Raw genomic sequence first — 27053 nt, 5'->3', positions numbered from 1 at the left:
TCTGTGTTTGCCACCCTGGAGGCACATTGGAGTGTTTCAGCCTATTTTTTCTGGGCTGGTTTGGCTCCCACACTCACCTTTGAGCCCCCTGTCTATTTAGGCCGTGTCTGTATCTACAGCACCGCTGCTAGAGGCGAACGCTCCTCCGCTCTCAGAACCGGAGGAGATTTGGGGTCATTCGTCGACGTTGGACGTTTTTTGGGCGCCTCTGCTGTTTTTCTCCACTCATTTCTGAAACATGGCCCCCGTGTCGGTGTGGTGGATCCGGGATGGCTCAGGTCTGGGTCTGTTTTGAACAGATATAATGAAGACAGGTCGGGGTCACGTTGTTGTTTCACAGCGTGGCTGTTTTTTGTGGAACAGAATGTTCTCCTCCTTCTGCTCAGCTCTGATGTGAACTTGAGCGCCATCTGGCGTTTGTTTCCCCCTCCTCGGGCAAGTCCCGGCCTCCTGCGCCTCGATTGGACAGTAGGATCCGCGCCCTGTGCTGTGATTGGCTACTGCTGTAAACCCGCTACCGGTTCGCCAATCGCCACCAAGTATTCGAATTATTGGGCAATCCAAACACAGGAAGGCAGTGAGGAGAAAAACAAGGATAAAGAACAATAAAGAGGCACAAATCATTTCTTTATTTCTTTATTTTTAGCGTCTATTATTACTTAAAATGTTAGTCATTTATTTAAACTAAAAATAAAAAGATTTTTTTTCTATAAACGACGTTATTAAAAATTATTATTGAAAATATGCAAGTTTTTAATTGTACATTTATTTATATTCAGTTGTGTTTCTATAATTAAAATATAACAGAATTTATAAACTTAATAATTATATAAAAAATATAAATTCACCCGCGACCCCTGACGGAGAAGGCTTGGAAATTGGATGGATGGATGGATGGAATAAATAATTCATATTTTTATCAAAATGAAAATAAACACATACGTAAAAAATACTTTAAATAATAAAATAAAACACAAATAAAATATTATAGTAAAATATTAATATTGATATATATATATGTATTTATTTATTTTTATATTATTCATGTTAAATTGTACCTAATTTTAGACAATCATATAATTTTGTTAATTGAACAGTTTAACAATTAACTATGTATTATTAATTTTATTTACATTTTATTTTATTTTATATATATATATATATATATATATATATAGAGAGAGAGAGAGAGAGAGAGAGAGAGAGAGTGTAGAAAAATAAGAGCACAGAGAAAACCCACTTCACTTAAATATTCATTTATTTAATAATACATGCCAAACATCCTATTCACATTAAGGAATATTAAAGAATACATATTTTTGTATTTGCATCCAAATACTCAACCGACTACGATGGGAGGACAAGACTGGTCTCGCCCTTTGCCCTCTTTTCTCTCTTTTCCCAGAATTCATTTCACGTCCTGTGGAAGAACGACATGCATTTTTTTTAGGACACTAAATCATCTATGAACCCTTCGGATAAAACTACGATATTATTGCGGAAAACATGTGCTCGGACTCATTAGCATACAAGTGCTCACAAATAAAGTAAAAAAAGAAAAGAAAAGGAGGAGGAGGGTGGGGGTGGGGTGAGGGGCTGTGGACTTAAAAGTGGAAGTGTGGTTCACAAACCTGTATGCTACAGTATAGGAAAATATTAAGAAAATACTGTACATGAAGTGTCCTTGTATTGTTTTGGCACAACGCTAGGTGGGTCAGATGCACAGAAACCTTCTCTTCGTCTGGGTCGTGTTAAACGGGATGACCTTTTACAACCACAGCGACATTTACAGGATGTATACGGAACCTTTACATGTGGTGACCGGGTGCTTATGGGAATAGCTGGAGGCCCTGTTGCTCTAATCCAGCCACAGCACTACATAGTGAAGGGTTTGACTCGACTGGGGCGTTGAGGGCCACCATGGTCAGATCTGAGGAACTCTCATAGTTGCTGGAACCAGTCCAACAGTGGGCCTAGTGTTGGTCTATCAGGAGGCCTTTAGGAAAATACGATCATCTATGTACATCTATAGATACTCCACCCTTCTTTTAAAGCTTTTCGGCCTCATATTCCTTTTGGTTTGAAGGGTCGTGCTGGGCCACGGCTTCTTGCCAAGAACCGCATATGCCAAATACCGAGTAAGTCAGTGATAAAGACTATATGAAAAGCACAGTGATCTGTATATGAGCAAAATAAGTATTTGACACTTTCAGACTTTTTTGGTCAACACAGATCTCCCATGACTACTTCCTAACCCTGCAATACAGAGGCGAACGATAGTGATTAAATAGTAAAATCTCTTAGCGCTATTGCACATGAATAAGGCAAAAGAACTAGGTTACATAGTGGAGGCGGACGTGACACTGACAGACTTCCTAACATCACTTTAACACCTTCCTTTCAGACTATTAAACCTCACGATAGCTTCCTTTTGTTTTGTATTGCTTTAGCTTTTTAGTTCTAACGCTACCAAGATATTACAATTTCCAGGGCTCCTCACCAATCCGACATTGATCCCGTGAATATGGCAACGGTGTCTTTCTCTAAAATAAAACATACTAAGAGCCAAGCGGCTCATTCAGATCCATCTACATCAATCAAATGAATCGTAGAAATCTTTTACCAAACCATTCATCACTTCTCAAATCAAAGAAAGGTTGTATATACATGTAATAACAATGTAATTACTCTAATAATATTCTCAAACATAAAAATGCAGGGAAATGGAAATATATGACGCTGCGCTGTTTTTTCGCCCATTTCCCGTCAAATGGGAACAGCAAAACTGAACGGCAGCTAGCACAAATGGCCGGTTCGTTAAGTTACAGCCTCGACTCCAAACCTCTCAGCCGTCCTGAAAATGGCGTGCTAGCAAGTTTCGATTAGAAATGTGCATACCTGAAATCAACACCTGTTCTAAAGTGCATAAAAACCGCTCCCTGTCCACTCCTGCCTGGCTTCTTGCATAGCAAGTCTACATAAATCAACTTGTCTGTGAAGAAAAACATAAAAGAAACGAATCAGTCTCCCTTTTTTTAGCTAAACAAGCTGCTGAAGTGTGATTGTTTTGGTTGTGAACATGCTGCCCTCTAGTGTGTACTTCCATAAATTACGGGTTGAGTAAGATCACAACATGTCAACATGATTTATGCCACAGCGGTGGCCATGTGATTGAGGATGGCCTAAATAAGAGTGTGCATTGAACGGAAGGCCAAATCGTGAATGTGTTCCAGTTGGACTGGCTAGTGCCCAAGAGAAATATTGTGAAGTAAGTGATGAAAATGCTGGACAAATGTTGGAAAAGCACTGGTTGCACCCTATAAGGGCCTAAAAGCAAGTGTTTCAAGGGTTCAATATAATGTATATTCTCATGATAAAATCTTGCTTTAATCTACATTCAACATCTGAGAAAATATATCTGCCTTTGAAGGTGTGAGTGTGTGTGAGTGCGCTTTAAATGATAGAGAGCAAACAAGTCCAAGATAATTGATTTTTATATACAACAAAGTCTAAATGTCTTTTCTTATGTCAGTCTCACTCTTAAAAATATTTCCCTTTAAGATTTCATTTGATTTCATTTTAAAATCACAGCTCCTACATGTGTCAGTATGACTGAAACATGGCTAGTACAAATCAAAGTATTAAGACATACTCATGGTGGAAGTTGATTAAAGTAGAGAGAGAGGAATTCATTCGGTTTAAAACATGGCTTACTAAGCTAGAACGTGATGGGAATGCCCTCTTTCTCTACAGACAATGCATTGCAAGTCCGCTCAACACGTGTTGTTGTGAATACATATGTTCCTATTCTATTTCAACCTGAATCCACAGCAAGAAGGAACATTAGACATTACCAGTTCAAAGGAGCTGGGAACTAGTTTTAATCCAAATGGCAGTTGGTCTAATTGAAGGAAATCCAGATTTGTACTATGGTGTCATAGTGCGCTAATTTGCTAACCATGACCATTACAATGTAGAGCACATAATTCACCCAAACAATGCTAACTGCTTGATGGACGGGCCCTTGGACATCAAACAAGAAAGAGCCTCTTTTTCCATCCTACGCGTACTACTGTAGATCTACGATGTCAATTGCGCCTTTTCCTTGACCTCCACCATCATCACGTGTAGTTATGCCTGCCGTCGAAACTCTGGAAAGCTGTCGGCTTGGCCATCTTCCTCAAGGACAGGGTGTCCGTCTTGCTCTCGGGCCTGGCCCCAGACTTGCTCCTCTGGAAGGGGTTCCTGGCGGCCCCTCGACCCTTGTCCATGCGCTCGCTGATGGAAAAGCTCTTCCGGGCGTAGACGTTCGAATGGGAGTCCTCAGAAGAGGAGCAGCTGTTGGCTCGCTCCAGTCTGGAGATTGGAGAGCAAAAGGGACCAAGGGCTAAGCCCAGGCCCAAATCCACCCCTACACTGCTCCCTCCCCCTGCACTGGGACAGGATTTGCTGGTGTCAGCCGGTCCCTCAGCATGCTCCTCAGGGTCAGACTCCGCATGGCTCAGCTCAGCATCCCGCTCTGGGTGGGAGGTACCCAAATCCTGGGGCTTTTCAAAGGTAAACGAGCCCCCAGGTGAGTCGGATCGCTCTGGTGCAGGGTATGGTGTGGAAACACAGCGGGTATCAATGCAGTCTGTGATGCTGGTGTATTCAGCTGCCTTCACCTGCACCCCAATGCCTCCATAGTAGGTGCGTGGCGTGAACATCAGGCTGTGGGACTTCACCAGTGGAGGCTCATCTAGGAACAGGGGCCCTGCCGCAGACAGGAAACGACTGCTCTTTGAACGTTCCAGGATGCCCGCCGAGGGTGGAGGGGATGGGTCAATGTCCCAGGGGGGAAGGGTGTCTGGCAGCAGGTGAGCAGAGCACAGCGACAGGTCAGCGGCAGCACTGTCCTCAAATAAAACTGTGCCATCAGTCTGTCTTTCGCTTGGCCCCGCCCTCCCGCTGTAGTCCCGCCCCCCGGACATCACTGCCTCCATGATCTCAGAATGGAGTGAGGATTCTCGTGCGAGTGGTGGAACCGTCCTGATCGGCTCCAGGAAGCTCTCCGTGGGCTGGGCCTCCTCCGATGCAGACACATATATATCTATACAGGACGAAGGCCGATGCTGCTGTTGCACTGACAGAGTGTTCAGAGGAGCAGGCTTGCACTCTTTGGTGGCAGCTCCTGATGCTACAGACTGTGAGCTATTAGCCCGGTGTAGGCTCAAAGAGCGTTCCTTGAAGAAGCCCTCTGCGCGGTCTGGCCCGCACCTGTCCCTGAATGAATGGCCCACATAGAAGGAGTGGCTCCTTGCTCTTGGAGCCAGTGCAGTGGGCGAGGTTGGTGAAATAGACTCCTCCCCACCCTGCTCCAGAGACTCCTGCAGCCTGTAGGCATTGCCCTCTTGGCTGTTGAAGCTGCTCTGCCGGAGGATGTAGTTGGTGTCGGTGCAGTCCGACGATGTCCTGGAGCGAACCTTGTTCACCTCGCCCCTGTCCACACCTGTAACCCTCTCCAGTGCCACAGCCATGCGGCCAATCAGTTCCTCCATCTGGGCCAGCCGGATGTCCACGGTCTGCAGGGAGGCCTTCATGAAGTGCTCCCGCTCGTTCACTTCCTCCAAACGCATGGCCATGTTCTCCACCCTGACAATAAAGTGGACTTTAGAATTTAAAGAAGCCTGAAACAGTACATTTCTTATTTTCAAAAAGATGTAAAGAGGTTTACTATGTTTCAGTTGAACTCATTTAAAAGTCATTTCCTGATTTGAACTGTAAATGATGCAGGTACTATGGTTGCTTTTAGCTTGGGTAAATACGGATATTTCAATGATAAAACTCTGCATGACGGATGAAGTAAAAATCCTGCTGGAACATAACATTTCACCCAAAGTGCCTATAGAATTTGAATAAGATCAATCCTGTAATGACACATTCCCCTAATTTTCTGCATATAGATAAGAGACACAACGTTAGTATGAATATGTGAGTGGAATTTAGTCATTTGTCTGGCAAACTGAATCATTCCTGGATGATGTGACCAGCACCAGAAATTCCTAGTGGACACTCTATATACAGTTATCTGCACCATCAAAGCTCTGACCTTTGTTACTCTATTACTGTTGGTAAAACTACATTTCATGCATTTGCTCCGAACATAAATCATCTATGTTTTGTGTTGAGGTCTTTGGACCTTTCAGACGTCACTCGGATCCTCTCATCGTTGGAGGAGTTAAAGCGTCGTCTTTCTCTCGGAAATACTCTTCGATACACTGCTCCTCAAAGTCATGGACTTTTTTTCAGCTCGTCTTCTGTGATGAAGAGCTCTGGTGGATCAGAAACATGAGACATCATTTATTTCCTGACCTAATTTCAATCTTTAAGTTTGAATTGGTACCTAGAAGATCTCCTATAATCCCAGCATTTCTCTGTATTTCTTTCTCTTACACAAATTCAGGATGGACAGAATGGCCACTACACTATCAGTCAAGTGTTTCATGTACGTGAGCACACTTGATTCTACTCAGAGCTACATAATTAGATGACAAGCTGATTCAGGCATGCTAAGAAAATTGTAATCACAGATGTAACGAAAGGTTATGCTACTGGTCACTCACTTAATCCAAAGTCCCGTTCGTCATCATCATGCTTCCTCCAGCGACAGCACAGGTGCTTCAGAACCATGGTCATGTGACTGAAGATGATGAGGGGAGGAGGAAGAACGGGGCGCTCGTGGAAGGTCATGATCAGCTGGTACCGCTGAAACTTCCACACCTGGTTAGAGATGGACTTAACCTCGAAGAACGTGTTGCTAAGAGGACAGACAAATTAGAATAGGCGAGAGTTACTGTGCCACTTAAAAAGCTACCCACAAATGTGTCTATGCCTTAAAGGGACATTCTGACCAAAATGAAACGTGTAACCATCTCTACATCTGTTAGAAACATGCTTGTCTTCTACAGTGGTACTGCAGTAGCCTCAACAGTGACATTTTCCAATTTAAAGACTATACTAAATACTAAAGAAACCCACTGCTGATGATGTGGTCTTGAAGGTATGAGAACGTCTGAAAAAAACTAGGAGCACTCCAGGATGCCGAATAATAGCAGCCACATAACTGTGGTAGCTGTGGTCTTCAAATCATTATTATAATACAGAGAACAGATTTCTTGAGTGACAGAAATGACTCTGATGAAGACAAGAAGTATTTAGGTATCTCGGAGGAGGACAACATTCTAAAAGCTTAGCAAGTTTCCGGTAATCTAGATATATTACCTCAGTTTGGTTTCTTTTCTCTGACTCAAAAAGGCTAGCTTGGTTGTGTTCAATACCATGTAGATTGTAGACTTATTTAACAGTCAAGATTGGTTGACACTACAGGGATTACCAATGGTTTATATGATGTATTCACGTAATGTGTATTAGAGAAAAAACATGAAGACTAAAACATGAAAAACAATAGAAACCATGAATCCTGTCAAACTAGCAAGGCTAAGGGGATGTAGCACTGTGCCACTCTAGTTTTAGGCCCGAAATGCCCCTGTATTCATTGGTATTGCCTGAATATCCTTTTTGTCCTTTTGCTGTCCTGGCTGAGATGACAAATCCAGATGTTCTTTTCTAGTTTCAGCAATATATTATATAAATGGTAACCATGACCAAGATGCATGATCAGTCCATACTTGAAGACAGCGATGAGCAGATTGACCAGAAGGATGTTAGCCACGAGCAGGTAGCAGGCCATGATGGCAGGGACGATCCATGCGCCAGTCTTGCACGGGGGCAGTGGCACAATAGCGCCATCTTCTGTGGTGATGTTCTGTCCACATGGTGTCTATAGAGAGACAGCGTTAGTTAGCTTAACATGGCCTCCATGTGCGGATGAGACTGAGAGAAAAAACTCGAGATGTGCCAAACTTAAAAACCAAACCAAAAAGGAACCACACAAACAGAAACCACAAGCCGAAATGATGTGAAACACTGTCAATATCTTATCGCCCTCGTTTTTCACTGGCACATGGCCAACAAAGCTTTCAGAAGAGCGATAAGAAGTGAGAACCCAAATGGCAACTGAGATGAAATATATTTCAAAATATATTAGTTAAATGCAAAATCACACTCTCCAATATATTTAAACATGCTTGTCGATGTTTAAAATATATTGACACTTCAGAGTGTAGCGATCTCATAAAGATGGCTGGATATTGTGCAAAATGTATTGGAAATACATTGTACGTTTTTTCCATAAGGGATGGTTCAGTTGCTGTGGCTTTCAGGAAAAAAAGACAGTCACACTCGTGAGCGCTCATGTTTGCGGATCTCCGTTTACTGTTGCGATTCACACTCGGAAGCCCAAAGGTAGAGAACTGAAGTAACTTGAATTTGTGTTCAAATCGTAAATTTTTGCGCTAAAAAAATTCAGATCTGTCAAAAAACTCTGACAACTGAACCACATGAAAAAACATTTGCTGATGAGGAGAGGTGACGAATGTGTGGAGGAGTCTGGGGAATTGATGTTGACCTTTGTGCCAACACATTATACAAATCTATGCATTTGTATATAGAAAAAAAATACATACAGTGGTTAAAATTGCTGTTTAGCTTTCAGAGCTTTAAAAAGTAAGCCTTACATTAAGTTTATGTAAGGACTATTGAGCTACATTTGAGCAATACTGAAACAAGTGCATATCAATTAAGTTTGTCACCCAGTCTGTTGATGCAAGGCCGGGTGGATGTGAAGTACTCTTAGCATGAATGGTAGTAGTACTGCTTTTGGTAAGCTGTTTCGAAGCTGGCAAACCGTGCAGTGCTACAGTAATCATTCAGCGTGGATGGTGGGTTGGGGATGGGTTCAGCATCATCAGGTTTCCATGACAGAGATCAGACACAAAAATCTGGCGTATCATCTCTTGGTGACGAGTTTTCAGTGCGTAAAAGATTCTCTAAAGAGAATCCCCGGCATGGAAAACGCTTCGATTGCCGTGCAGTGCTGTGCACGAGTGTTGTTTTCTCCCCGCCCGCTAGGGGGGAGATGGTGAAGTGGATGGCATGGCATGGTGAAACTGGAATGGTGTTGGTGAGGGAACTCTTATTGAAAAATTCAGTCGCTTTATATGTATTTGAAAATTGCCTATATGGGATGGACCACTGTTACGCCCAGTTCCTTGAGCTCGAATGTAATTTTCGACCAGCCAGAGTTTTTCATTCGGCCTGTTCTGTAGCTTCCTACTATTCACATCTGAAACAAAGAACGACAGTGTTATTTCAGCTCTCTTGTCTTTGGGCCATCCACCTCTCAGCAAACATACACACACATATATTCACGCACCCACACACAACTACCAAATGGTATACAGTTGTGAGAAAAAACGGAACCCTTTGGAATTATCTGTGATTCTGTAGGAATGACTGAGCTGATCTTCTTCTAAGTGGTAATAGCAAACAGAGTCTTATTCAAGAACGAACACACATAATTTTGTAGTACCATCTAACACAACAGGCAGACTGTTGATCATCAAATAAAAGCTCTCCAGTGTCAATGAGGATTTAATAAACTATAAGTTATTGTATCATCATACTTTTTTCCACCAGCAATACAAAAAAGAGACTGTCAAAGCCCTCTTTAGATCATCCCACATTTTTTGCCAGACTTATAAACATATATAGTATCAAGAGCAAGAGATGCCTGCAGATCCTTGGGTCCTTTGTTACTAGTTTCAGGATTCTGCAGTGTGTCTCACACAGATCTTTGCATGATGTCCACTCCTACTGAGAAAAACAATGGTGGGAAATTAAAAAATTTTTAATCTACCTACCTGACCACTGGCTGATGAAGGACCATGTCTATAGGCTCATGAGATCTAGCAAGTTTCTTATATTTGAGGTCCTCTGGAATATTGCAGAACAGAATTCTGCTGTGAACAGCAGGTAAACAAACCTGTATTTTTAACACCCAAAATGACTAGAACACCTGACTCCAATTATTTTAAGAGGATATTATTCTACAGCAGGAAGTCCTAGAGATCCACAATGGTGTCAGAGGTTACCCTCTTCAGACACTTTGTATTCAAGTCCTGAAGGCCTTGCTTATTAACGGACAAATTGAAACAGGTATTTTGGAGCACAGAAAACTATGCAGGACAGTGGTACTCCAGTAACAGGATTAGGAACCAATGTTCTTGAGATTCACATCAAGGTAGTAGAACCCTTGTTACTCTTTATATTTAACATTATATACCCAAATCAGTGAAGTCTAATCATACCACAAAGGATCTTCTATGTACACTAATGAGCATAGTTCTCCAAAAAGAAAGCTCAATGTCAATAAGGATATAATGAAATATACATTATGCATCCAAAAGTATCCAGGCATTCCTTTTCACTAGTGAATTAAGTTACTTTAAGGTGCACCAGTTGTTGATCCAGGCATTCAATTTCACACTAAATGTCTTGAGGCTAAATGCAATTGAATCCTCACAGGAATGTTCCAACATCTAGTGTAAAGCATTCCCCAAAGAGTAGAGACTGTTACTACAGCAAAGGGGTACAGACTCCATATTAATACCCTTGATACGGGTGTCTACAAACTTAGAAATATAGTGTATGAAAACAGATACTTTTGAAGTTTTCTCATGATATTTGGCCTAAATGAAAAAAATTAATCATTATATCTGTTGCTAATATGCCTCCTAGCATTCTACAGTGGTGCCACTGAAGTCTCTAGAGTGAGATGTTCTTGTTTAAAGACTAGTAAACCCCCCTTCTGATGAGGTATATTAAGGGTGTGTTCTTGGTGTCTGTCAATCACTTTATTTCAATTGTTCGTTCAGTAAACATGTGGTGTTGTTTGTTAAATAAGACTGATTACATTTATCAGTACAACTCAGAGAAAGACCAGATTACATTTTTTGGCATCATTCATACAGAAACCCAGACAATTCCAAAGTGGGCACAGTTTTCTCACAACTGTATATACACAAAACACATGCATAAAAGCTCAAGCATACTACAGGCCTAATGTGAATTCCACATTCAACTCCATATCACCAGGACCTAAACATACATATAGGTGTACAACAGTATGGTCTGACAGTTAGTGATGGTATGTTTTTTATAGTTCCTTGAGAGGTCACACTGCAATTTTAGGTTCTTGAAACAGTGTGGTGGTGATAAACAGTGTGAAATATATCATTTATTGCAAAGAAAAAATAAATGAATTTGCTTTTCCTGAAAGGGAGAGTGGTTTATAGATCATTTGGAGCATTTATCCTTGCATTAGACTCTATTTCAACAAATTTGGCCTATTTCTCAGTTCAGTGAAACGTATGATGGTGTATGCAAGCTTACAAAAGGGCTATAGGCCCCCTGAATGGCACAACTTCCTTAACATTGGCCCTATTGTATGGAGATTGCGAGTCCAACCCTGGCAATGAAGCAAATGGTTGTCTTTTTTTGTCCATCTGCATATCACACTTCTTTCCTAAACAACAACATTGCTTTCAAATGGCTGGGAAGATTTTGCCTTTTGAAATTGAGTAATATATGACTTCCACTACTGTAGTGTGCACTCTTCATTTATTTAATGTCCACTCAAAGCAGCCACTAAGTACAAGTTATTCATTTTTCAGGAGATATTTCTGAGGCAACTATATATAAGATCATACACTTGCATAAGGAATCAGAAAGCCAATGGAAAATGTGACAAAACAGGAGAAAATGGGATTCCTAAGGCCTGAGCAGGACCTGGTAGACCACAAAAACTGTCCCCATCAGATAAACAGCACTTAAAGCTTTCATCTTTGAGAGGGAGGAGAAAATCAAGCTGAAGATCTGAAAACATCCACAGGTGTTTCTGTCCACCCTTCCACAGTGAGAAGACGACTCAGCGCTGTGGGTCTGAAAGGATATGTAGCTGTTAAGAAGAACCTCACTGAGAAAAGAAAGTAGATTGAAAAAGAAAAAGACAATGGACTGACCACCCCAGAGTCCAGCTCTCAAAAAAATTAAATAAATTTGGGATTACTTGGATCGTGAGGTGTGGAGGTGTGGAAAAATATCCCTGCAGATTTCTTTGAAAAACTGGAAAGTTCCAATGAAATAATAGAAGCTGTAATAATATATATTTAGTGGATCTGTGTAATTTCTTTTCTGCTTTTTCCTGATGCTAAAAAATGAATAGCTTGTACGTAGTGGCCACTGACGGGAAATGAAGTAAATAAAGGGTCTGGCTGATGCAAAGTAGTGTAGATAAGAAATAAATACCTGCTAAGTTATTACACAGCTATTAACTGATATTTTAGGCATTTTTCCAACACTCAACTTCTTAATCTGCTCCAAACTGTTGTTAAAAGCATATGTGAGCTGATGTAACAACAAAGAGATAAAATGCTTAGGATTTGGCATTATTCCCAAGCTAAGTATCCCCAAACCTTTGACAGCTACAGCATAAATTAGGCTTTAAATCAGGTGTGGGGAGCTCCAAGTATGGAGGGCCGGAGTCCAGCACAGTTTCAGAAAACTTCCATCCATCCATCTATTTTCTAAGCCGCTTCTCCCTCAGGGTTGCGCGGGGGTGTTGGAGCCTATCCCAGCGGTCATCGTGCAGAAGGCAGGATACACCCTGGACAGGTCGCCAGTCCATCGCAGAGCAGAGTTTGCTGATTTATCTGCTCAATTTAATGGTTAGAATCAAGTGTCCTTGAGAAAGAAAATCACCAAACTGTGCTTGACTCCGGCCCTCGGTTCCCCACCCCTGCTTTAAAGTCTCAACTACTTGCTGCAGCTTGAAGACCAATTAATGGAACTACAGAATCTTCTAAAATGTTCAGTCCACATGATTCTTTCCCTGTGTTCTCTGTTCAGGAACTAGCACTGGTGTTATGGTTATGACACTTCTTGGCCAAGTCTTCAAGTTCAGGTATTTAATCCTCTTCTAACTTCCTTCCCAGGACAAAGTTCTCCAGTTCTTCTGGCCTTCACATTTGGGGATCCTCTCCATTTAATATAGTGTTATCTTCTTGGTTTTCACCTCAACAGTTTGTTTCATCACTCTGGTCATTCTGAACCACCCTCCAAAGCATGATGTTGAGAAACACATGAAAAAGGGCTGAAAGAAAAATACTCGACCATGAGTCACATCAACATGCTGTTTTCCCTGAATGGAACTTCACCTCAAAGCTCAAAGAAGAATCAATTTTCTAGGCCACATACATACCCAGACCCAGCCATTCTAAATGTCAAGTTCATATTTTCTCATACAAATGCACATAAACATCTTTACTGTTTGACATATATTTATCTTGTTGTGTGTTTATTTATCACTGTGTCCCAGAAACCCTTTAAACATTTGACTGACTCACATGGTTCTGAGAAGAAACCTTTTTTTCCATGAGCAGCGGGTTAAGGAATGAAACCCTAAGCTCATGTTGACATGGTCCCATTAGCGTAAAGTTACTCTCACAACAGCTTACGTCAGAACGGAAAACTGCGAGTTGCTGGTAAACGAACAAATTCCAAAGTCCACAAGCTTCACACAGAGAACCTTGATGCTTTAAAGGTACAGTGTGTTATACTAATGTTATTGTACTACTACAGTAAAACAATAAAAATATATAAATATCCATAATTAAATTGAAACAAATTGTATATGCCAAATCAGGTTCCATCAATATTCCTTAATATTAAGAAGGAAGTTCCAATACATTTTTTGCTAGCTTTACAGTGAACCACTCAAGTGACCTCTGCCACTGACCCAGTGCCTGCTGTCTGCTGTGCTGACCCATGACCTGCTGTCTCTGGTGTTGACCCAATGCCTACTCTATTTGGCCCTGCCCCTTTGCCTCCAGTGCTAACCCACCCAGTGGATGTTGCCTCTGGTGCTGACCCAGCACCTGCTTCCTCCATCACTGACCACATCATTAATCTGTGCCCTGCTACAAATCTAGGCTCCATCCCTGTCCCTCACCTTGACCAGGATCTCGCCCTGACCTGGGCTCTGTCTCTGTCCTATGTCCTGATCTGGGGTCCATCCCTGGCTCCATCCTTGGCACTTATCCTGAGCCAGGCTCCATCCTTGGCCCTCTCCCTGACCTGGGCTCTGTCCCTGACCTGAGCTCTGTCGCTGGCCCTTGTCCTACCCGGGTCTCCATACCTGGCTCTTGCCCTGACAAATGTTCCATCCATGGCCCTCACCCTGACCCGGCTCCTGCCCCATTGCTTTTGGCCCTGTGTGTTCCTGCCATGCTGCATCCTGTCTCGTATGCTCCTGTCCCAGTTGCTGGTTCAGCTCTTGCCTACGTTCTAGACTGCATTCTGCTCTGGATGTATGCTCACCATTAAGGTGGTGGGCCTTTGTCACGGTGTCCACTTTGACTTCCCCAGCCTGGATTGGCTTTCTCCAGCTTCAGCTCCTCCCTGTCTCTGCTCATTTATTATCACACAGACCTGCAGCTTGTGAACTCAATGACACTCAATAACAAAAATACTCCTCATGGCTTTGTATTTGCAAAATCTTGGCACATTCTCCTGTGTTTTTTGACTCGTGTTCCAGTTTGTGGTTTTGAATTTGCCTGGACTGTAGTTGCTTGTCTTGTACTAACCCCTGCTGGTGATGATCTTGAGTGTTAAAGTGCCCAAAATAAAGTTATTTTAGTTCTAATAAAATTCTAATAGAGGCTCTAAAGATGAATATCCAGAGTAGCATTTCAAAAGTGTAAGGCTTGGCAAGACATTAATAACATAATTATATTATTTATCATTTAACAACTTCTTCAACTGTCTGAAATACTGAAAAATGCAATTAAAGCTATACATTTTTAGTGTCAGCATAGTGGAAGTTTTTATTGTATATAAAATAAACTTATAAACTACTTAAGAGCAGTAGTGCGTCCTTAAATGGCTTGATCATAGATCTGAGCCATTTCCTGGACACATTGCGTTGCGATCTCTGTGGGAACCCGCGTGGTCCAAAAGAGAATTTTTTAACAGAAATAAACATGGCTGTAGTTTCAAAACTAGCACATGCGTCCAAACAGGCTCACTGGGCGGCTCTCTTTTCTACAATGACAAACAAAACAGGTTAGACAGTCGGCTTACGGTCAATCTGGTCGGCAAAGACTTCGCCATAGATCATCCAATAGGGCATGAAGAAGATGTTGCGCGCCAGCATCCAGGAGGGGTCCTCGTTAGGGTTCAGGATGGCCTGACGCGCCACCCCGAAACTCATGAGCACCACCAACATGATGATCACAAAATACATCATGTCAATCATCTGCAGAGAGGGAGAGAAACACCGCTAAGTTTAGCTAGCATGCTAACAGCTCTGCTTACCACAGAAAGGGTTCGATTCTGGCTGAATGAAGCTTTGCTGACACAAGTTTAGACGATAATGACTTAAATCTGAGGGAGCAGAGTTGACTGGTGAAATGAGACGTGTTACTACTAGCTGAAGTAATGCTAGCTAAGCTCGCAGGCTACCGATCCAAACAGTGCCGCACGTCACAGTACAGGTTCGATTACAGTTGATATACTGTGTTGAAGTGTAGATGATAAAGACCCAAATGTGGTGACTGCATGAAAGCTGAAATCACTGTTGTGACTGGAGGTGTGGCTTGCTAGCTAAGCTAAAGCTATCATAGTTAACAGGCTAAATGTGACACACAGCACAAAACAAGCTCAGTTCCAGCTGAAATCTGCTCAAAAGACACACATAAGTGACGGGTAGAAACAAACATGCTCTGTGACATGTGTAGCTGTTAGTTTGTTAGTTGTCGCTAAGCCACGGCAGTAAGTATTATTTCTTTGACTTGATTTAGCAGCACAGCAGATGGAAGAAGAAACTGTAAACACAATGGCATGATATAGCTGTGAGAGCCATTTGGCTCTACAGTGCAAAAGAGGTGTGTTAGCTATAACAAAGTGAGGCATTAGCTATAAACACACATATAGAATTATGCAGTACAGTGTTCCCTCATTTATCGTGGGTGTTACGTTCCAGGACCACCCGCGATAAATGAAAATCTGCGAAGTAGGGACGCTATATTTTTAAAAGTATTTATACACTATTTTAAGGCTTTATAAACCCTCCCCAACGCTTTTACGCTATCTAAACCTTTCCCATTCTCAGGCAGGCGATGCTGCTTCTCGTTTCCGGTGCGTATTCATCCACTGAGTAAATATGCACTATTTACTGTAAATAGTAATATTTTATGATTTATAACATTCCTTTATTGTTAGAATTAATATTTTAAATATATGTTTATACATTTTGGGATTTTTCAATGTAAAAATTCATCAAATATATATATTTTCCACAGATCGAGTTCCACAGAAAACCCGCAAAGTAGCGAAAATCCGCGATATATTTTTTTCATTAATATTTTTTGAAAACCCGCGATGCACCGAGTCCGCGAAAGGTGAACCGCGAAGTGGCGAGGGAACAATGTAATAACAAAAGTGTTTAACTGCAGGATTATTTTTATGAATTATTATTATTATTATTATTATCCAGTACATATTATTGATTTTTCAATACTGGTATACTACTAAATATTCACTAACTACATGATTTATTCACTAACCAGTATGAATTATTTAGCGACTACTCTGATTTATTCAGTATCTACTGAAAATTATTCAATGACTACTCTGAACTACTCAGTAACTACTGAGAATTATTCACAACTATTATGAACTATTCAGGAAACACTGTGAATTATTCAGTAACTACTATGAATTACACAGCAACTACTATGAATTATTACTATGCATATAATAGTAATATAATTATTATACTATGAATTATTTAGGAGCTATTATGAATTATTGAGTAACTAGTATGATTATTCAGTAACTACTATGATTTTTTCAGTAACTACTATGATAATTCAGTAACTACTATGAATTATTCAGTAACTATTGGGAATTATTTAGTGACTGATAAGAGTAATGCAACTACTATGAATTTTTTAGAGACTCATCGAGTTACTCATCCATAAATTAATACATAAGTACTTGTAAGTGTGGGGAATTGAAGTGTGGGCTTACATATGAACCCTTTTTCAGGGGTCTTCATTAGAATTGATTTATAACTCATAATAAATGTATTTCTAATTGTACTATAGATCACAAATGAGCAATAATAATACAATATACAATTTTATTTCAACTGAGCAGTTAATTTGTCATTGTTAAAATAATAAACAAACATCTGTCAAGCAACACATCTGGAATTATGTAGGAATAGAAAGTAGTAAATAATAGAACTTAATAGGTCTTATATTAAAGGTTCTTCTCTTTTAGATTCCTCTCTGTCCTGATGTGAAATACTGCTGGACTGACACTGTAGAGGCCCTCACCATCTTGCCGATCATCATGACGTAGGGGCCCAGGTATTTATTCACTCCGAAGATGTCGAGCAGGCGGATGTACCAGTAGATGATGTTGACGCAGTAGATGACCCGCCCGTAGCTCATGAGTGGCGGGTCCTGGAGGCGGAGCACCATGCCGATGGAGAAGATGAGGATGGCCATGAGATCAGTGATGTTCCAGTATTCCTGCAGCCACACCTTCACTTTCTGCAGCAGCTTCCCCGGCTCTGACATCAGGATCTGGTTAAACCACAAATGTCTCATTTTATCTCTATCTATTTATCTGTATTAGTTCAGTTAAAACAGACGTCTACAATTACAGACCACAGAAGTGGTGCAATCACAAATATACATAATCTAACTGGATATAACTGGATAAACACGGCTGTTCCACTATGACATGAATACTATTTCCCTTTTTTCTATAGAATTATAACTTCTATGTAGATGTAAGTATTATAAACTAGATACTAAAACATATTTATCAAAAAAAGTTTTTGTTTAATTGAACATACTAACCTGTGATGATCTATTTACAATAGTTTTGATCAAACCATCTATTTCTTTTATTTGCTACCTTCTTTTTGAACACTATGTTTTAGAACTGCTTTCTAGATATGAATGTTATTATGATTTAATTCTAGATATCAATTTTATTAGATATTCATTCTGGATATTAAGTTTATTATTAATTAATTCTAGATATTAATTTGATTGGATATTTATTCTGGATATTACTTTTATTAGATCTTCATTATGGACATTAAGTTTATTATGATTTGATTTTAGATATTAATTGTATTATAATGTAATCCTAGAGATTAATTTTATTATAAACAATTATGTTATGTTATTGTGTTTTATATATATATATATATATATATATATATATATAATTATATTAATATTATATGAATAGAAATTTCTAAATCTAATAAAATGAATATAATTAATTAACATAATGAATACTCTGAGTTTACAGAAGAAATACATGTCAATTCTCATAATTTCAGAAAGTGGCTCCAAAAAGCACTTCGTGTTCATGTTCACTAGGGGGCAGTATAACTCTACTATTCCAATATTGTTTTTGTAATTCCTGGAAAGGTAACCTGTGCGCTCTTACACACAGCACCGCGTGGAGTATCCACTATAAAGATTTAGTAATGTGAAAAACGCTGGCGAAGCACATCTCAGCTGAGTGTCACTTTCAGTATCACAATAACCGTCACGGCAGCAGACAACATACTCCAGTGAATATAATCTGAATATTACTCTCTTATGACAAAAGCTCACCAGTGTTTTCCTCAAGACCCTGAAGACCCTCAGGGACAGCAGATGGTGAATACAAACAGCAGTTTAAGTGAAGGGGGTCTTCAGTTCTGAAGGCTTCACGGCTGAGTTCAGTATAAATTCTGTTGTGTCAGGTTGAGTCGCAGCAGCTCTTCTTCCCTCCTCTCGCCTAATCAGTCCTGCCCTATTTAAAACCCCAGCTGGGATGGAGCGAGGACCAACGTCTTTTTGAGCTCTTGGCATAGACAGGAAGTTTCTGGTGATTGTTCTTTGTTGACCTCTGTAAGCAAGGTCATCTTGGGTTCATGGTTTTGTTGGTGTTGACAATTTACTGATTTGAAGAACTTGAAGAAGCTGCCAACCTTCTTTAGTCTGCTTATATCTTGAGCTTCAGGGTTATTTAGCTGCAGGGAATGTTTGTTGACTTCCAGGTAAAGCACAGCAACGGTCATTATTAATGAAAAGAGTTTTGTACTCGCTTAGAGTTGAGCTTGGTGGAACTACATTAGAAGATGGTAACGTCAAGTAATCCCTTGATATCGTCACCATTCTGCTCTACTAGTGGTGTCAAGTCTAATTCATTTTACCAAACCTGTTCTGTCAAACTGCACAATGAATTGAACGTCTGATTATTCAGGGCTATCAAACTGATTCTCTATGAGCACAGGGCTAAATGAAGGTGTAAATCCAAGACAATCTACTAAAATCCACATAATAACAGAGAATATGCTGTGAAATTCAAACTTGCGCTCTTTGTCTTGTCTATATCTATAGTCATGTGCAAAAGTTTGGTCAGATTTTCAAAGTAAAACTAAGTAAAAACGTACCTCTGCACATTTTAATGCACAATTATTGTTTATTTGCTGAAAATTTTGCAAAGAAACACGGCCTGTGCTAAAGTTCTATGCTGTATATTTCCGGTATGTTCAACTCAGCCATTAAATAGACATCGTGCCTTCAAATTTGCAGAAATAATGCCATATTTATGTTTCTTCCGAAGAGAATATGTTGAGTCAACAAAACATCCCTCCTGAAAAATCTATCCTGGTTGTGAATGGTAACTTTATAGGAGAAGGACAAGCGAGTGGGTACATATATTACTTCTAATGTAAGCCAATGGAACCAGACGTCTTTCCATGTAATTCTGGACCATTTCTTTTGGTCCATTCATCTTGAAATTTACTCACAATGTATGCAGGCGTATTCAGATCATGTCAAAAACTGAAAAATGGTTTTGCTGGTGATCAGCATTATAACTTCCATTGCTGCTGATCTTGTGAACATAAGCAGGTCATAAGCAGGGATTGAATTTGACCAGGTTGTTCAATTTTTTGCATATGACTTTACCTTCTCTCTTACTCGACTGTATTCTGGCCTTCTGACCTAGTAGGATGACTATGCCAGCACAAAACTAACATGCTTACATGTTAATAATATCCAAACACAGGGTTTAAATTCAAGTATTTACATTATGACTCATTTAAAGTGTGTGTAAAAAGTTGAAAAATGTTACCTGAATGTTTTTTTATCAAAAGCCCATGTTTAAGCCTGAGCTTAAATGCTAACGCTAATGTATTACCCACTTCTCTACCCCTGAATGTGAACACAAGAGGACCTTGACTTCACAGTGCTTTATAAGTTTGACTCTTTTCAGTTTTCTGCCAAATGTAGCCGAAACCAGCTCATGTAACCAGTTTGGCTAAGTGAGATAGTTATGTTGAGTCTAATGAGAAAGACTGGGCCTCATTCATAAACTGTTCTTAGGAAGAATTTTGTTATTAAAACTCACTTATACAGTTTTCACAAATATTCTGACATTTACCAGTATTTTCTTATTTGGGGTTTGTTCTTAGGTAAGAACAGAGTCTACACACTCAAGAGCACAAAGGTGTGAACAATTCTGTGGTTTAAGAACACGTCATGAATCTGATACAGACTTTTTCTTGGGGCCTTTCTCAAGAACAAATTTAACCCTCTATTGCACAATGTTTCCTCAGGGGAACAGACTTTTACCTCAATTTATAATAGCATTATACATATTTTAGGACACTGACAGGGTTAACAATAAAGGGCAGAATTTAAGTAAGCCAGCAAAACAGCATGTACTTAGTCATACTATCTCTTAATGGGCACTTTCCAACCTATTTTTAACATTCAGTAACATTTTTCAGTTATGTGAATTTGCAGAAATGCTTGTTGCTTAGAAGCAACATTGTGTGACAGTGGAATGGATTTAGCCAGTCACAAGCCAGATCTCACCACGGATCTTCAGGGAACACAGATCTATATTATTTCGTCCCAATGTCGTACAATGTTGCCTCAAGGCAGCATACTCCAAAAGAACCCCTACATGCCGTTATTATTTTAAAAAAATTTTTAATTAAATAATCAGGTTAATTGTATGCAAGAAAAGCACATCAAATATATATATTTTTAAATTGCTCTCATAATGCGGGCAGTAGAGTTAGGCCCATTGAGATTTGTGGTTTCTGACTGTACAATAAACTGTTATCTATGAAAAAGAACAAATGTATGTTAGCATGGCTAAAAGCAGTACTAGCAACCACCTGGAATGCTGAACTTTGCCTGTAATTTTGTCTGTCTGAGATTCCTTGCCAACATGGTTTGAAACAAGCCAGTGTTGTAAGGGTTCAGCCTGCACTGCCTCGTGCCAGCAGAGGGCATCAGCAGCAAGGCGCCCAGCCTGCGCCACCTGCTGCCAGCAGAGGGCGACGGCGGAAAGGTTCCCTCAATCAATTAGACTAACTTGACGCACCTGGAAGCCTCCTTATTTAAGGTGCTGGCAAACTTCACACCTTTGTAGAGGGGTGACCGGTACAGTACTTAGTCTTCAGAAAGAAAAGGAAAGGAAAGGAAAAGAAAAGAAAAGAAACTGCCCCAGAACCAAAAAGAAAAATAAAAGAGGGCTGAGAAAAGAAATTACCTCAAAAAACAAAAAGGGAGTAATTGCCCCAAATTACTTACAACAAAAAACGGCCAAAAAATCCAAGCCAAAGGTGTTTTCTAAAGGAGCAAACACATGAAGGAAAGTCTGCCAACCGTCATAATTATGGTGGCAGCGTCTGTGTGTTTTCGTTTTGTTTCACTTTCAACTCAGCCTTTGTTTGAGCACGCCGTCCAAGGAATCCCCTTTGTTTGTCGTTCACTCCCGCGCTTTTTCCTGCCTTCCTCGAGGTGCTTTGACCGTTGCCACTTGTACGCCCTAGTGGCGCAGCAGTAGCGTCGTAGACGACAGTTTGAACGTTGGTCCAGGCGCCTCATTAGTGATGATGGCAACTGCATATTCTTGAACAAGTGTTCAAGCTGCTTGACTACATTTTGGAGAGGAAGATTGTGTAAATTTGGTTTGTTGCTAAACTATCACTTGAATGTGTGTGCTTGTGAGGGCTATTTAAGATGTAAGAAAAGCTTGTATGGAATCAGGTTGAAAAAGGTTTCGGCATTGTGCTGTAAAGGGGTGAGCTGATATATGACTGAGGCGAAAAAAGCCTATGAAGTGTAATTTTAATAAAGATCTTTTTGTGTAATTTACATGATGCTCATGTGGGTGGGGATTGATGCCCAAGGCACTGCTAATAGAGATAGAAGGACTAAGAAAGAGAAAACGTTCGTTTGTCTTTGACCTTACCTCCCTCATCTTCTCAATACCATTGGTGAAAATGTAGGCGATCACGATCCACTCCTGAGGAGAAGGCCACAGGTCCATCTTCACCAGCACAATGTAGTTAAATAGCATCAGGTAGCCCACGTAGGCCATCTATAAACAAGAACAGTTTGGAATTAAGGATAAGCGCTATGGTTAATATATAACATTTTCGCATTACACAAAATGTATTGATATTTCTCTTTTATGATGTTTGCGTATAATTGAGAATAGACCAATTTCATCAGCAAAACAATTTAAAGAGAACATAATTGTCCTTGCTGTCTCTGGGTGGGTAGGAAAACCCTCCTCCTCCTTCAGTCATCCAGGATGATGCTAGCCAATGTGGGTGTCTGATTGTTGACAAAACATAATTGTCAGTTAGCGTTCTCCTCCAAGCGTGTTGAATAGTCTAATGACATTGTGCTACCAGCAATTGGAAAAGATGCTAGGGTGTGCTAGCCTTTACCAAGCTAGGTAGGTAGCATTATGCGGCGGGAGGCCTAGCAAGTGGGTGGAGCCACGACTAAATTAGGCAAAATAAATAAATGAATATAAAATGATACACTACAAAAGTATGACCACATCTGACCATCACACCTTTATGAGTATGTAGGACATTCCACTCCAAAACCCTGAAAAATAGCCCCAGCCCATCATCCCTCCTCCACCAAAATTCACTTTTGGCATGATACAGGTAGGTAAAGTTCTCCTGGCATTCGCCAAACCTAGATTCATCAATCAGATGCCAGATAGAGAAATGTGATTCATTACTCCAGAGAACATGTTTCCACTGTTCTTGTGTCTGGCAACGGAAGTGTCCTTTACACTCCTCCAGCTGATGCTTGGCATTGCGCATAGTGATTTCAGGCCTGTGTGCAGCTGTTCGGCCATGAAAACTTATTGTGCTGATGTTACTTCCAGAGGCAGTTTGGAACTATGCAGGGATTGATGGAACAAAGGACAGGCGATTTTAACATGCTTCGGCACTTGGCTATCCCGCTCTGTGAGTTTGCATGGTCTACCGCTTCATGGCTAACCTGTTGGGGCTCCTAGATGCTTCCATGGCAAAATAATAACACTTACTGTTGACCAGGATAGCTCTAGCAGCTCAGATATTTCTCAAACTTACTTGTGGCAAATGTAGCATCCTATGATAGTGCCACGTTTAAAGTCACTAAGCTCTTTTATATACACCTTTCTACTGCCAGTATTTGTCTATGGAGACTGCATTACTATGTGCTTGATTTTGTACACCTGTTAGGAATGGGTGTGGCTGAAACACCAGTGATTAAACCATGTATCTCTAATATGTTAACTTTATAGGCAAAAGGCAAGACTTTCTTAACATTAATATTTGGTAATGTAAGATACGGATTACACTTCTTTTCAAGAAGCGTTTGAATCCGGCAAGCCCGTTCAAGTTTCACTTCTAAGCTGCCTTGTGGCTTCAGGCAAAGCATACGGCACCTTAAGGCAATAGGGTGTATTTATGCAGCCCCTGGGCAAACCAGGGGTACTTACAACATGTATTTACACTGCATAACATTTAGATGAAGCAACATTTATAAAGCTGGGTATTCACATAGTTAATGGGCTCATATCTGCTGTATTAATGTCATCTGTGTTTTCATTACTAAGGCTGGCATAGATATTGCAGACCTAGTAAGCTAGGCTCAGAAGCTATGACTAGTTTTTGCCTTCCAGCATTTCAACATGGATAAAGGTATGTTAGCATAGCTAAAAGCAATTCAGGCCTCAAGATGGCCACTACTGCTGCTTTTAGCTATGCTAACATCTTTTTGTCCATGTCTATAGATAGCAGAATGTCATACGCTGTCAGAAACCACATTAGGAAGTCTTTTTCAGATTCCCTAACAACTACATGTGGTCTGAGGAAAGCTGTTGAAGATTTAGGTAAGCAGTTTTGCAGTATTTTGTTGCTAATTAGTGCAGTATTAGCCTCTATTACTTGCTAGCTACATTAGGCTGCATTGTTGAAAAAGCCAGCAGAGACCAGCATGTATTTCATGCTAATCTAAGATTGTATATACTAGTTTATGCTGGTCTAGTGCTGGTTGACCAGTATACCAGCATCCAAAACACAACATATAGCTGTTTTGGTGACAAAACCTAGGATGTCCATTTTTGGTGTTTTTCGTTTTTTGACATAATTTGAAAATGCAAGTTGACCTTTACATTGTTTATAAATTTCATGATGAACGGACCAAAAGAAATGGCCAAAAATGACTAAGAAAAAAAGTCTGGTTCCATAGACTTACATTGAAAGCAAAGAAGGCTTTTCCCTTCTCCTGTAAAGTTAGCATTTCGGAGATAAGAGGTTTTTTTCTGACAACAGCGATATGGGTAGCATATAGTAGTATAACTAGCAGGGTAGTAGCTTCAGCACTAAAACTAAACAAGCAATCTTCAGGCATCAAACTTGTCTTCGCTAATCGACTACATTTGAGGTGGAAAACTATAAGAACGAGATTTTCTGTCAAACTAGTCTTTGTCATGTAATCACATTCTCGGAAATAATGTTGATCTAGGATTAGGCCTTGTCCGTCATATCTTTATGAATACCGTCATGAATGACATGAAGCTGATCCTATTTCTCACTGTTACTCTGAAAAGTATAATTAAAAAGAGTAACTTAATCCCAGACTGAGCCTAATCTGGGTTAGGGAAACTGCTAAGCTCTATGAGAGCTTCAACATCTGCTTCAAATCATCTGCTGGGAAACTCCACCGCTCTGTCAAACCTGCTGACAGAACATGGTCTTGCTACCTTCTTTCTCCTTCAGACACACATACACACTGAAACCTGTCAAGCATCCTCCTGTGTGAGAAGCCTGACATCAGAACAGTGATATTTTCTCCATTTAACTCTGCAGGATTCGGAGGCTTGACTGAAAAACTAGGGAACTGAAATGGAGCATTTTCTTTTAATTGTGCATCTTTTTAGTAACCTGCATCTTCTCACTGGATTTGGCAAAAGTATCAATACTTCTGATCTTGATGTGTGCAATATTTTCAATATTTTATGTATAATAAAGTGTAGAATGTACACTTCCTGGCCAAATGTTTTTGGACACCTGACCATCACACCTATACAAGCTTGTTGTACATCTCGTTCCAAAACCATGGGCATTAATATGAAGTTGCCTGCCCCAAGCTTTGTACCTATACAAAAAGACATTTGTGAGGTCAGTCACTGACGTTGGATGAGAACACCTGGCTCACAATCGCCATTCCACAGGATAAGCAATTTTTACATGCTATGTGCTTCGCCACACTTTGTGTGATCTACCACTTTGTGGCTGAGCTGTTGTTCCTCCTAGACACTTCCATTTCAAAATAATAGCACTTACAGTTGACCAGGGCAGATCTAGCATGGCAAAAAATTCACAAACATCCTCTGAACGTTTAAAGTCACTGAGCTCTTCAGTACAACCCATTCTGCTGGCAGTGTTTGTCTAAGTAGGTTGCATGGATATGTTCCTGACTTTATACACCTGCTGGCCATGGGTGTGGCTGAAACACCTGAACTCAGTATTTAGGAGGGATGTCTACATACTTCTGGCCATATAGTTTATTATAAAGTTTGCTGAGACAGATGCTCAGCTGTGCAATGCAGCTTTGCATAATCCCAACAGAGAAGCAATAACTAATAGAAGGAGATGCTCTGGAGCAGATGCAAATGAGCCTTAGGTCATTATGCCTTAATGACAAGCCTCCCAGAATGGGAGCATTTTTTACTGAGGTTATACTGTTGTTATGCAAAAGTTTGGGCACTGTTGGTCACTTTATATGTTTTGTTTCTAAGTGAAAAGTCAACACATCCTTTACAGAGGCCTAGTGATGCCTGGCATCTAAAAAATGCATGTTTCATTTTCAGACCAAGCTTGTTATATTTAAACGCTACAATTATGTGCAGCAACTCTCCTATTTCAAGAAGCTCTGGCACTGTGTAGAATTTCAGGAGCTGGACTGAAAGCTGTACACTTTAAATTAACTACTAATATAATAAAGAAACAGACAGAGCAGTCAACCATTAAGGGATTTGGAATGGGACCAGTTCCTTGCAAACGCCACTCTACTGGACTGGAAGTTCTAGATACATTGCTCACTGTGATTATGAGCTGTAGCCTAACCATGTTTCAGAAAGTTGTCAGAAATGGACAACTGTGGCAGCTCTATGGCAGGCCTTCAGTCCAACTCTTGAAGCCCTAAACAATGGGAGGGCTCACTTGACACCACAGAGAAAATCATTAAGCCTCTCTAGAGAATTTGTGACCTTATTTTCACTTTTTGCGTAACAATAAAACATCTTTTGAACAGACGTCCAAACAAGAAAAAATATACATACATGTGTGTGTGTATATATATATATATATATATATATATATATATATACACAAAATAAACAACACAAGCTTTTAAAAAGACATGGAACATCTCCAACAAGCTTCAAATGTTCATCTTTAATCCAGAATGGCTGCAAATGGCAGCAAAACCCTTTTGAAGAAACAATGAAACCAGTTACATTCTTGACGAAATGAAGGATTTAAATATTCTTCATCTTCTTGGTGACGTATGTTCATATTTTCAGTTAAAGTGACTTTCCATTTTTTAAAAAAGCCACAGCATGACATTTGGGTTTTACATAACGTCACGTCTTCTGCGAGTTTATTGGCTGGTTGTAAAGCAGAAATCTGATTACTGATGACTCATGCAGACCTGCGT

At 40.2% G+C, this 27053-nt stretch overlaps 1 protein-coding gene across 1 annotated transcript in view; it reads right to left on the bottom strand.

The window, feature by feature from the left end:
- Positions 1-1240: 1240 nt before the first annotated feature.
- Positions 1241-27053, bottom strand: part of trpm3 (transient receptor potential cation channel, subfamily M, member 3) — a 252200-nt gene continuing 226387 nt past the window's right edge. The window contains 10 exon segments of the mRNA XM_017709650.2: positions 1241-5631; positions 6179-6224; positions 6227-6284; positions 6286-6311; positions 6603-6796; positions 7668-7818; positions 9116-9223; positions 15079-15253; positions 17340-17591; positions 22291-22419. Coding sequence (XP_017565139.2) covers positions 4122-5631; positions 6179-6224; positions 6227-6284; positions 6286-6311; positions 6603-6796; positions 7668-7818; positions 9116-9223; positions 15079-15253; positions 17340-17591; positions 22291-22419 — 2649 coding nt within the window. The 3' untranslated portion in view covers positions 1241-4121.

Source organism: Pygocentrus nattereri, chromosome 20 (genome assembly GCF_015220715.1).
Source record: "Pygocentrus nattereri isolate fPygNat1 chromosome 20, fPygNat1.pri, whole genome shotgun sequence".
NCBI lineage: Eukaryota > Metazoa > Chordata > Actinopteri > Characiformes > Serrasalmidae > Pygocentrus > Pygocentrus nattereri.
Note: the sequence above shows the minus strand (reverse complement) of the source record. Positions and strands in the feature narration are given on the sequence as shown.